Source organism: Danio rerio, chromosome 5, assembly GCF_049306965.1.
Source record: "Danio rerio strain Tuebingen ecotype United States chromosome 5, GRCz12tu, whole genome shotgun sequence".
NCBI classification, from domain to species: domain Eukaryota; kingdom Metazoa; phylum Chordata; class Actinopteri; order Cypriniformes; family Danionidae; genus Danio; species Danio rerio.
In genome coordinates, this window is record NC_133180.1 from 1872501 (window position 1) to 1885918 (window position 13418).

The 13418-nt window shown below is 36.7% G+C and overlaps 2 protein-coding genes across 9 annotated transcripts in view; both read right to left on the minus strand.

Annotated features, from left to right (window-relative positions):
* Positions 1-13418, minus strand: part of rabepk (Rab9 effector protein with kelch motifs) — a 373763-nt gene that overhangs the window by 217901 nt on the left and 142444 nt on the right. The window lies entirely within an intron of this gene.
* golga2 (golgin A2) overlaps positions 1-13418 on the minus strand; it is a 61585-nt gene that overhangs the window by 36361 nt on the left and 11806 nt on the right. For 4 of the 8 annotated variants that reach the window (XM_009301121.5, XM_009301122.5, XM_009301120.5 and 1 more), the window contains 7 exons: positions 9927-10022; positions 6384-6433; positions 5971-6034; positions 5715-5774; positions 2545-2625; positions 2328-2366; positions 2184-2246 (listed from right to left, as the gene is read on the minus strand). In XM_009301121.5, coding sequence (XP_009299396.1) covers positions 2184-2246; positions 2328-2366; positions 2545-2625; positions 5715-5774; positions 5971-6034; positions 6384-6433; positions 9927-10022 — 453 coding nt within the window. The remainder of the gene's footprint in view (positions 1-2183; positions 2247-2327; positions 2367-2544; positions 2626-5714; positions 5775-5970; positions 6035-6383; positions 6434-9926; positions 10023-13418) is intronic. The other 4 variants (XM_005168083.6, XM_005168082.6, XM_009301124.5 and 1 more) reach the window with 1 other exon arrangement.

Below are 13418 nucleotides of genomic sequence, written 5' to 3' on the forward strand. Positions count from 1 at the left end.
ACAGCTTCATCACATCACCTTGTTTTTTCAATTAATGCTGTATTAAAACTTTTCTTTCCACCATGTTTGAAGATTTTTAAATGTGTGAATATCTTGTTAGGAAGAAATCAAATTGCACGTGTTTATTTCAGGATTATTATTGATATGTTACACTATATATACACACATTTACTCATCAGCCAAATACTATTAATGATAAAGATAATATTTTTTAGTTTTTATTAAATTGTACGTTCGTTTCAGGATTATTATTGCACAATAATGCCTCATTCCAGAATTGTACAATTTAAGCTTTTTGCATTGCTTTCTTTAAACTGGTATGATTCACAGTAAACTGAACACATTATTACTGTTATCTAATGTGAAATGCTTAAACATGACAGGGGACATTTAATTCATGACTAATTTCTGCTTAACTCAAAGGTTAAACTTTGTAAACTACTAACAAAGTTAATTGAGTAGCGGGCGGGGTTTATTTTAATATGATGACATATTTACAACTGAAACTGAATATTAAGTAGGAGGCGGGGTTTAGTTATTTTCTATGGAACAAACTATGGAAGGGCAAATATAAATGACCAAAACATCATTTACTTATTTTACTCATACTCAATTTATTACTTATAATGTCCGAAACATTGATATTAATATTAAATGCTTTTTAAACTAATATTAAAAACTTTTGTGCCTTAATTAGCTTTTTTTCTGCCTATTAACTGGGTTAAAAATCTGAAATTATTCCATCTCCACCTGCTGGTGAAAAAGCAGCTGGCGATCTTCAATCTGCAATCTATTGCTTTTCCTGCAGTTCCCGGATGTAATGTCTAATTTTAACATTTGAATTTGAGCCACTGAATTTATGGAAGCGAATATTTGAACCGAAATCAAATGCACTGAAAATTGCCTTTTGAATATTATACATCATATTTTTAAAGAGTATTTTGTATGTGAAATTTGGAAATTTAATATAAATTATTGAATTTATAAACTATAAAAACGTGTTTGAAATATTTTCAGATTAAATATTCACAGCTTAAATAAACGGATATGTTAAATTTCAGCACCTAAAAATACAAAACCTGGAATTCAAGCCTTAAAAATGTAAGAACTTGTTAATTCCGTCTATTATTTTTTTCATAATTCGATATGCTTTTTAATTCAATACTTTTTGCATTGATTTTGTTCCATACTTTTCCATCATTAGCAGCATTTCCACTGTCGGGCCAGTGCGAGCCAGGACTTTTATCAGGCCGGGCCAGACTAATCGCCCGGGAGGTTGAGAAGTGTGGGCGAAATCATGACGCATTTCCACTGTCAGGCTAATAACTCGCAGCGCAGCACGCAAACCCCGAAAATCAAACGTCACACAACCCGCCCAGTTCAGCGGGAATCAGGCAGACAAAGCACACCCTCGCATCAATTAAAATGTAGACAACCGAAACAAACAAATGACATGTTACTGTGCAGCATTACATTATATGTCTACACGCACAGGCCTGTGCATTTCATTAATTATATTCGTTTACTCGCCGACCCACTGTTGGCATCATGCGTCAAGTGGTCCTGCCACTAATGGAGAGATGACCCAGCACACCATCCATAATATAAAACCACAGAATTTATACGTTAATAAGTCTGTATAAAAGGTCTTTATAACATCCTTGTTTCGGTACACATCATCAAACATTCAGCCTAAATGCTCTGGAGGGACCTCAAACATACATTTTCCCTAGGCTATATGACACTTAATAGGTATTTCCCAGTTTTTTAAGAGAATAAATTAAGGATGTGGCATGTCTAAAATTCTATTTTATGCATTTACATCATAATATATTTTTAAAAAAGCGAATGGACTGAAATATCACAGATATTAACATATATATATAATAAATATAACAGAGTCGACACATAATTAATTTACTAATAATGAATCCTAAACATTTAGCCCAAATGAATGAAGATAGAATAATGACACAACTAAAAATCTTCTTACAAATATATTATGCTGTATATTTTAAACTCAGAATTATAAATCACAGTATTGTCTCCCCCTTGTGGTCATTAAAGACCTGCAGAATCACTGTCATCTGAAACAAACACTATAAGATTAAATAACCTTAATTAGATGGTTATTTAAGAATCGTGACAAAGCAATAAATGAGACTACAGTGTTTAGTGTTCACCTGTAGTTGTTCTCGCATCGCTCCCTGCTCCTTAGTGAACTTCTGCTCAAACTCTTTCCTTTCCTGATAGAGAACACACAATACGTAAATACGCAGCTACTCATTAATAAGAGCCCAGTGTAATGAGACTGTGGAGCAGCTCACCTTCTGCAGCTGATCTGAGAGCTCCTGAGACTGCTTCGTCTGAAACAAAACATTTCAATGATGAGTTTAAGTTCACACATACAGTTTAAGTCAGAATTTTTTTTCCCCCTGTTAAATTTAAATTCTTTTATATTATTTTCTGTGTGTGTGTGTGTGTGTGTGTGTGTGTGTGTGTTAATATCATCAGAGAGTACATTACGCACACACACAGCCTTACCAGAGTCTCCAGTTTGGACGTGAGCTGTGTGTTGGTGAGAGCGCTGGAGTCCAGAGCAGCGGATAACTCCTGATTACGAGTCTGAGAAACAAGAAAGGAGATGATAATCAGAAACATTCTTACATAAACCATCTAAATAACATATAGTTGTGCAGCTTATATACATTTAAATATGTTTGTTTATATATATATACGCACGCACGCACACACACACACACACACACACACACACACACACACACACACACACACACACACACACACACACACACACACACACACACACACACACACACACACACACACACATTAACAAATAAAATGATGGACAAATTTGTCAGTATGATGAACCACGATAATCATCCCCTTTTTGATACAGTCCAAGCATGTGCAAACTCTTTAAGTGCAAGATTAATTCAATCCCCGTGTTACAGAAAAAGATACAGGAAGACATTTTTACCAACAGTGATCAGATTGTAGAACCAAAATCTAGATGAATCGTGCACAATTGTAATAGTTAATAGATATGGACAAGTGTTTCCTCGTTGTTTTTGAAACTAAGGTGCGCAGTATGAGTGTAATTTTCTTACTGTTTTATATATATGTAACTTATATGATCTATTTTTAGTACGGAGAGCTCTGCTGTGATGTGAATTTTACCTTTAGGGATTAATGAAGTCAAACAAACAAACATGCATACACACAGTGCTCAGCATATACAGTTGAAGTCAGAATTATTAGCCCCCTTTTGATTTAGATTTTCTTTTTTAAATATTTCCCAAATGATGTTTAACAGAGCAATGAAATGTTCACAGTATGTCTGATAATATTTTTTCTCCTGGAGAAAGTCTTATTTGTTTTATTTCGGCTAGAATAAAAGCAGTTATTAATTTTTTTAAAAACATTTTTGGGACTAAATTATAAGCCCCTTTAAGCTAATTTTGTTTCCGATAATCTACAAAACAAACCATCGTTATACAATGACTTGCCTAATTACCCTACCCTGCCTAGTTCATCTTATTAACCTAGTTAAGCCTTTAAATGTCACTTTAAGCTGTATAGAAGTGTCATAAAAATATCTAGTAAAATATTATTTACTGTCATCGTGACAAAGAGAAAATAAATCAGTTATTAGAAATGAGTTTTTAAAACTATTATGTTTATAAATGTGCTGAAACAATCTTCCCAGAACAGAACAGAAATTAGGGGGAAAAAAACAGGGGCGCTAATAATTCAGGGGGGCTAATAATTCTGACTTAAATTGTATGCATGCATACACCCCTCACAAATCTCTCTTTTAAATTGATATGTTTAGTATAGGAAGCTCTGGAATATTATATTTGTGCATATACGTTAGATTAGTCAGTACTGAAGCCAAATTTTGAGCTTTTCCAACAAAATAACGATAATAACAGCCCAAAAACTAGAACAGCCAAATTTATATATTATAGAAAAAATATTAAATGCAAATTTTAAAAAAGAGGAGAACAAAAACAAGAGAAGCAAAAAAAATTTAGTTAAAACTTTGCAGGTTGTAATTTATTTTTGCAATATTTTGCTTGAATTTAATTGTATTATCTTTCAATTTCTAAATATGTTTTGGTAACTAAATTATTAGTAAATAAATATATCTGTTTAATAAATCTGCTTTGTTTAAATTCAGCAAAATCCACTGCCTATATTCACTGAGAAATGGGAAAAATAAACCATTTTCAAAATAGGCTGTACTCAATTATGCTGAGCACTGAGACGATAAGGCTGTATTAGTTAATGTTAGTTAATGCATTAGTAAACATGAATTAACAGTTAATGACACATCTGTTCAGCATTTAAATAATCTTGGTGAAAGCGCTAAGATTGTGGCCGTTAAACAAGATGTAAATTAAGTATTTTGTGTTTCCAAAAGGAGTAATGATGCTACAAATAGAGAATTAAAAAAATTCAGCACGCAACTAACACACAAAAATAAACTCCATTTCAAAATACATTCATCACTCTTACTACAAGCGGTAATAATATTTCACAACTCCACTGCATTGATAATCAACTAAATACATCTTTGGCTAGCAGAAAAGACTTCTAATGCTAATTTAGGCTCCTAACAGAGTGAAACTAAGTTATAATCAGCTCTTTGTTCTGCTGAACAGGCGTGTTTGTGTAGCAGAAACAGGATGTTTGTTCAGTGTGTAGCAGGACATCATGGGAGCGTCGAATCAAATATCAGAACTAGCCCTACAGGACAAACCTACTGCACTAAATAAAGAGTTAAATTACAGCAGACAGAGGAAGATAGAGAGTTTAGATTTGTTTTTAATCTTAATTTTCTGCAAGAAAAGATTAAATAGTTCTTGATTTCATCTGTATTATGCATCGTATATCATATAACTTCATTTAATGCTGCCATGTCAGCAATAAAGGCTATTTCAATTTCCATAAAATTCATACAAAATTAATAAATACAATCAAATTCACACATATTAAAAATTAGATAAGACTTATGTTAATATATGATCTAATTGCTAAAACAAAATCTCGTATCGCTCTCAAATAATGATCCATTAATGTATTAACTAAAACAATTATTAATAATTTATTATGGCATTTATTTGTTTACTTCGCTTCGATTTATCTGCTGTATAATCTTGTGATTTTTATTAGTTACATATTTAATATATTGTAAAATAATTTACAATCTTAGTGTGTGATTTATTTGGAACCAGCCAGGTTTTTGCTTTGGTTGTACAATTATATGGTGTGTTAATTTAATTGTGTCTTGGATTGATGTATTTGGATATGTCCTCTATGATGTTTATTTGTTTGTTTACTGTTTTAAAATAAAGATTACACATCTCAAAAGGCTTAAAACACTGAGTGGTGTCTACAGCTTCAAGTAAAAATAAATAAATAATTAATTCAGTAAATGAATGAACCAATCTGGCATTGTCCTAAACAGTTGACAGCAGTAAACCGCAAGCTATTTTCATCCTAAGAGCTTGTGCTTCAATAAGATTATCCTGCTTGAGTGCGATTAGTGAGTGTTTTGAGTGGTAATTGTAACCCGCCAGAGCAAAACTAAATCACCTTACAGCACAGCTTTGCACACAGACTCTTTGAATGGTGTTTAATGTTAAAAGAGCAAATGTAAATGAATAGTAGATTTATTGTAATACCTCCAGCTCCTTCTCATTGACCGCGGGTGGATCGCTGTCACCATTGATGTGTGTTGATGACTGAATTAAACAGAGGAGAGAAACAAAACAAATATTAGCACTTATAATATAAGGCTTGTAAAAAATCATTACATTTTAATTGCCAGTCTCTCAGAGTAGTGGCGTTTCTCTTCAATAACTAGTAAAAGAATAAATAATTATTTAGTGTTAATAATAAAAATAGCATGATAGCAGAGAAGTGGAGAGAGATTCAGACCTCAGAGAGCAGACCGTTGAGCTGCTGAGAGAGCTGTCGGAGGCTTTCGGTGGACGACAGCGGCCTGCTTACACACATACGCACACACAGCATTATTGAACTCACTATTAACACCACATTCATCAAGCAGACAATTTATAACATGTAGTGATTCTGTATATTGATTTTGTGCTCCACAAGTGTAAGAGTAAATGACACTTTTCAAAACTTTACACTGGTAGACTTCTTGCTATATTTCTAATTCCCATTACCGAGTAGTTCACTGCTTTTAATAAATTTTTAACAAACAAAAGTAAGTAGGTAGGTAGATAAAAGTTGAAGAAAAATCCTACTAATGAAACACTTTATTTTACTGCTGGAAACTCGTGGTGATGCAATGTAAAGTGCTACTATGAAATAAAGAGCAAGTTCACCTGTTGTTTTCCAGGGGGTGTTCATCGCCGTTGGCATCTGCTGGATAATTCTGCGGGGAAAAAAAATCATATTGAGTTGAGACACGTATTAAGATTGACACAAGAAAACAAAACTGACAAACCAGACAAAGCACTGCTGTAAATTAAAGGTGCAGTATGTAAGTTTGACACCCAGTGGTTGAGCTAGGTATTGCACTTCTGCATCAAAACAAATGCAAGCACATGTTGCCAGATTGAGGACAGGAACGAGTGATTTAAACTGTGTTCCAAATAAAAGCAACGGCACATGATAGAAGGAATATTTTCCATATTAAAAAGAGTTTTTATCCTAACCAACACCTGAAATGTATATTTTAGAAATGGCTTCTATTTCTCACAGCTGAACAACAGAAAACTGACAATGATCAGCTCAGGTAGACATCATGGGCTTTATTAAGTGTTAAATGCTAATAATGCGAGTCTGAATGTCATTTTACATCACATTTATTGCCATACTACTGAAATCAGCAGCAGATAGTTCAGCTCAGAACTGGAGAATAAAATAAACCGTTTGAAACTGAACTTCAGAACTAAACAAATTAGTCCTTTATCATCTACATTTAATAATGTTAAAGAGGTTTAATATGTATTCACTAGATTATAAACCTTACCATTTGGTGAGTGATTGCATTCTGTGCTTCTAAATGGCTGTATTTAATTTTCTGTCGCGTTTCGTCTGGTGAAAACAGCCAAATTGTTCATCACTGCGTATCACGTCATGTAGAGTGTTGTTGGGACATGGGGTTACAGTGTAATGTTTGCTAATTGATAACCACCTCATGTGGAACTCTGACTCTGCGTCTCATTTCGGAGTCTGCTACTGTCCACCAGAGATCACATTTCAGTCACGGACACATGCTTTAAGAGCCTTTCTGAATGAATGAATGAATGAAATAAACGTTTTCATTTTAGAACGTTTTCATTTTTTGAAAATGCAAAAGAGGCCATATTCATTTTAAAACGCTGCTGCTCTGTCTCAGTGGATGGGGGAAAAATGGAGACATCTGAAAACGGAGGTGGGGCTGCAGACATTCGCCTCTCTGATTGGGGCTTTTCCTCAATATTAAGTAGCCTACACACACAGTTCAGTCCTGCATCTTCTCCTTATAAGTTCAGACTTTGTAAGTTTGATATGGAAAACAAACTCCCGAGGACAAGTCGGGTAAATCTTCAAAGGAACAGTGTACTTTATAACCTTCACATCACCATGGTTACGTTGTTTCACTTTCATAACAATAAAATGAAAACATGATTGAAGGAACTGTCTATTTACTAGTGGTGGGCCGTTATCGGCATTAACGTGCTGCGTTAACGCGAGACTCTTATCGAGCGATTAAAAAGAAATATCGCCGTTAATCCATTCTCAAAGTTGGGTTGGGAGCTGGGTCTACACTACGCAAGCTATGATGACTTTCACCTTGATAGTTTAGCGCTGATGTATACCTGGCCGAATTGCACTGTAGGGGGCGAGAACGAGTCTTTAAACCTGTGTGTATTCCTACTGTGAAATGACCACATCAAACATGACGTGCTAACACGGATGCAGTTCACTGGAGTGAATAGGATTAATGTTAGCTCCTCCACATCTGACTATCAGACACCTGTAGAGTTTATGCGTTCAAATAAAACATACGCAAATAAAATGGAGCAGGTGCTTTTTAAAATGAATGAGGGTGAATGAAAGTCGGCAAAACAGTGCCTTTCTGAATCAAATCAGCAGGATGCCCTTCTGGATCTTTCACTTACTTTGAAGACACTACTGACTATGCTTACGTAGACATCTGTAATCTAGTTATTTGCCTTAATAGACAATATTATAGTTAAGGTGTTTAGATAAAGTGCTTTCATCTAAGAGTTTCCTGTAATTTTGGGTGACTAACTGCAGTTCGGCAGTTTCACTTTTACTCATGAACATTTCATTCATGCCCCTGTGACAGACTGGGGTATTAGACGTAAATAAGGAGCGAGGACTGGTAAGAGTGTTATGGAATTTAATAATGCACGCCAAATGGAAAGGAAAAAACTTCCACATTTCGCAAAGTGTGTGTGTGTGTGTGTGTGTGTGTGTTTCTTTATGAGAGCATTGTGTGTGGATTTTGTCGGAAAATTTGTTGAAAAGTCTTACATGACGGTAATAGTTTGATTGCGATGTTTACTTCAATAATGCTACTTATATGTGCATCCTCCACATGTCTTAACTCCATTTCTGTTCAGTTCAGTTATGACTTTAGTCGCATTAAGGTGATCAAAACTGGCTGTTTTGGAGCTTATGTAGGCCTACAGTTCAACATGTTTACCTGAATAAACAGTGAGTAAACACAAGTACATCTTATTGAACATCATTTATTTTCATCAACAATTATCATAGTAGAACAGTTTCTCAAGCAGTTTGTGATGCATTTTGGAAACAGGAGATGAGCCCCTGCTCTAATGCGCCACCTGGCTTGAAAAAACCCATTCTCAAAGACTTGCTTTAGTCATTATTTGGGTAGCACACATATTCTGAATTCAAATGAGCCATTTTAATCTAGATTAATTCCATGATTAAGGTGAGATTAATCTAGATTTAAAAAAATTAATCTATGGCCACCTACACTATTTACATTTTGATATGAATTTAACAGACACCAAAAATTGAGGCGTCGTGTAGCTGCATATTCATACGAGCGTCATCTTAACCGTGCATATTTATAACAAAACAGAGCCTATAACATAACTGCCTCCTTTCGTTTTCATTGAAAATATTGAAACATAGCCTCTCTTTTACGGAATGGCTATTATAAAAGTAGAACGTAAAATAAGTTCATACACTAAAGCAAATAAAGGCAAACAATCAGTCAAATGTGCAGAATCACGTTACCTGAGAACAAGTCGAGAATATGTCGTTAGATAGAGACAAGATAAATTAAATATCATGTTTAGCAAATGTAGTGAGATTAGATCCAGCGAGATCTAGAACAGTTCGGCGTGCACAGCTCTCGTATGAGTAGATGTGCCTAAAGCACGCTGCAGTGATGTGCGATTTCAGTGGTGTAGTGTGGACGGAGAGTTGGGTGAAATGCCAGAGTGGACATGGATCGTTTTCATTCTGAAACGCCATTTTAAAACTAAAGCGTATTAGTGTAAACGGGGCCTTATACTTCTGCGTTCGGTCTGTGCTGCTCTGCAATAAAACTAGTAGGCAGTGAGGTTTTTGTGCTTTCTGTGCACACGTTTGGCACTTTAAATCATACTTTGACTGCACTTAACCTGCAAACTAGAATAGAAAATGTACCAATGCACAATACTGCCTTTTACCTATGTGTGGGGCTGTTCTTTTTATGAGAGAATCCTGTATAAGCACAGCCCAGGGGTGTCTCCTCATCGGTTAATAACACTATATTTTATTGCACAACAATTATCCGGCTTTTTGGCTAATAGAGAGAAATGACTCATCCTGTGAGTTGGCGGTCAGCAACTGTGATCTGCTGACACAGACAGAAACAAACATAAACACAGACGGACCTGCGGTGCAGAGTTATCAGTGTTAATAGCAGAAGCAGGGTTAGAGACGTGTTCAGCGCCGGCCTCCTCCAGCTCCTGCGAGACATCCACACGCTCCTGATGCAACACACACATACGTCAGTGGGTTATAAACACACTACTGCACACACACACAGACAAATACAGCACAAATACGCACACAAAAACATTTTATTCTTCATTAAGAAACCCGGCAATCAAGTTTATAATAAACATTTTTTATAGATATTTTATAGATTGTTTACCAAAACTGTGTCAAATTGTGAAATATAATTACAATTTAAATAAGCTTTTGTATACTAATACACTATATTTATTGCTGAATCTCTTGATTGATTCTAAGCTTTGTTTTTACTAATAGACGGCGGTGATGTCTGCTGTTAAAAACCAGACTAGAATGTGGTCTGTTGTTAAAAACTAGCCTACATTGCTATTTGCTGTAAAAAACTAGCCTAAATCACCTCACCATCCGCTGCAAAAAGTGAGCTGTTACACTGCTGCTAAACACTAGCCTAGAGTGCCGTCTGCTGTTAAACACTAGCCTAGAGCGCCATCTGCTGTTAAACACTAGTCTATAGCACCATTTGCTGTAAAACACTAACCTAGAGCGCCGTCTGCTATTAAACACTAGCATAGAGCGCCATCTGCTGTTAAACACCAGCCTAGAGCGCCGTCTGCTGTTAAACACTAACCTAGAGCGCCATTTACTGTTAAACATTAGTCTAGAGCACCATTTGCTGTTAAACACTAACCTAGAGCGCCATCTGTGTTAAACACTAGCCTAGAGCACCATTCGCTGCTAAACACTAGCCTAAAGCGCCGTCTGCTGTTAAACACTACCCTAGAGCACCGTCTGCTGTTAAACACTAGCCTAGAGCACCGTCTGCTGTTAAACACTAACAGCATAAATACGATTAGGTTAGGTTAAATACTAACCTAGAGCGCCATCTGCTGTTAAACAGTAACCTAGAGCGCCGTCTGCACTAGCCTAGAGCCACATCTGCTGGTAAACACTAACAGCATAAATACGATTAGGTTAGGTTAAATACTAACCTAGAGCGCCGTCTGCTGTTAAACAGTAACCTAGAGCGCCGTCTGCTGTTAAACACTAGCCTAGAAAACCATCTGCTGTTAAACACTAACAGCATAAATACGATTAGGTTAGGTTAAATACCAGCCTAAAGCGCCATCTGCTGTTAAACACTAGCCTAGAACACCATCTGCTGTTAAACACTAACAGCATAAATACGATTAGGTTAGATTAAATACTAACCTAAAGCGCCATCTGCTGTTAAACACTAACCTAGGAGCGCCTTCTGCTGTTAAAAACTAGCCTAGAGCACCGTCTGCTGTTGGACACAGCCTAGAGCACCATCTGCTGGTAAACACTAACAGCATAAATACGATTAGGTTAGGTTAAATAACCTAACCTAGAGCATAATCTGCTATTAAACACTAACCTAGAGCGCCGTATGCTGTTAAACACTAACCTAGAGCGCCGTCTGCTGTTAAACACTAACAGCATAAATACGATTAGGTTAGGTTAAATACCAGCCTAGAGCGCCATCTGCTATTAAACAGTAACCTTGAGCGCCGTCTGCTATTAAACACTAACCTAGAGCGCCGTCTGCTGTTAAACACTAACAGCATAAATACGATTAGGTTAGGTTAAATACTAACCTAGAGCGCCGTCTGCTGTTAAACAGTAACCTAGAGCGCCGTCTGCTGTTAAACACTAGCCTAGAGCCACATCTGCTGGTAAACACTAACAGCATAAATACGATTAGGTTAGGTTAAATACTAACCTAGAGCGCCATCTGCTATTAAACAGTAACCTTGAGCGCCGTCTGCTGTTAAACACAAGCCTAGAAAACCATCTGCTGTTAAACACTAACTGCATAAATACGATTAGGTTAGGTTAAATACCAGCCTATAGCGCCATCTGCTGTTAAACACTAGCCTAGAACACCATCTGCTGTTAAACACTAACAGCATAAATACGATTAGGTTAGGTTAAATACTACCCTAAAGCACCATCTACTGTTAAACACTAACCTAGGAGCGCCTTCTGCTGTTAAAAACTAGCCTAGAGCGCCGTCTGCTGTTGGACACAGCCTAGAGCACCATCTGCTGTTAAACACTAACAGCATAAATACGATTAGGTTAGGTTAAATACTAACGTAGAGCATAATCTGCTATTAAACACTAACCTAGAGCGCCGTATGCTGTTAAACACTAACCTAGAGCGCCGTCTGCTGTTAAACACTAACAGCATAAATACGATTAGGTTAGGTTAAATACCAGCCTAGAGCGCCATCTGCTATTAAACAGTAACCTTGAGCGCCGTCTGCTATTAAACACTAACCTAGAGCGCTGTCTGCTGTTAAACACTAACAGCATAAATACGATTAGGTTAGGTTAAATACCAGCCTAGAGCGCCATCTGCTATTAAACAGTAACCTTGAGCGCCGTCTGCTATTAAACACTAACCTAGAGCGCCGTCTGCTGTTAAACACTAACAGCATAAATATGATTAGGTTAGGTTAAATACTAACCTAGAGCGCTGTCTGCTGTTAAACAGTAACCTAGAGCGCCGTCTGCTGTTAAACACTAGCCTAGAGCCACATCTGCTGGTAAACACTAACAGCATAAATACGATTAGGTTAGGTTAAATACTAACCTAGAGCGCCGTCTGCTGTTAAACAGTAACCTAGAGCGCCGTCTGCTGTTAAACACAAGCCTAGAAAACCATCTGCTGTTAAACACTAACTGCATAAATACGATTAGGTTAGGTTAAATACCAGCCTATAGCGCCATCTGCTGTTAAACACTAGCCTAGAACACCATCTGCTGTTAAACACTAACAGCATAAATACGATTAGGTTAGGTTAAATACTAACCTAAAGCACCATCTACTGTTAAACACTAACCTAGGAGCGCCTTCTGCTGTTAAAAACTAGCCTAGAGCGCCGTCTGCTGTTGGACACAGCCTAGAGCACCATCTGCTGTTAAACACTAACAGCATAAATACGATTAGGTTAGGTTAAATACTAACCTAGAGCATAATCTGCTATTAAACACTAACCTAGAGCGCCGTATGCTGTTAAACACTAACCTAGAGCGCCGTCTGCTGTTAAACACTAACAGCATAAATACGATTAGGTTAGGTTAAATACCAGCCTAGAGCGCCATCTGCTATTAAACAGTAACCTTGAGCGCCGTCTGCTATTAAACACTAACCTAGAGCGCTGTCTGCTGTTAAACACTAACAGCATAAATACGATTAGGTTAGGTTAAATACTAACCTAGAGCGCCGTCTGCTGTTAAACACTAGCCTAGAGTGCCGTCTGCTGTTAAACACTAACCTAGAGCGCCGTCTGCTGTTAAACACTAACAGCATAAATACGATTAGGTTAGGTTAAATACTAACCTAGAGCATAATCTGCTATTAAACACTAATCTAGAGCGCCGTCT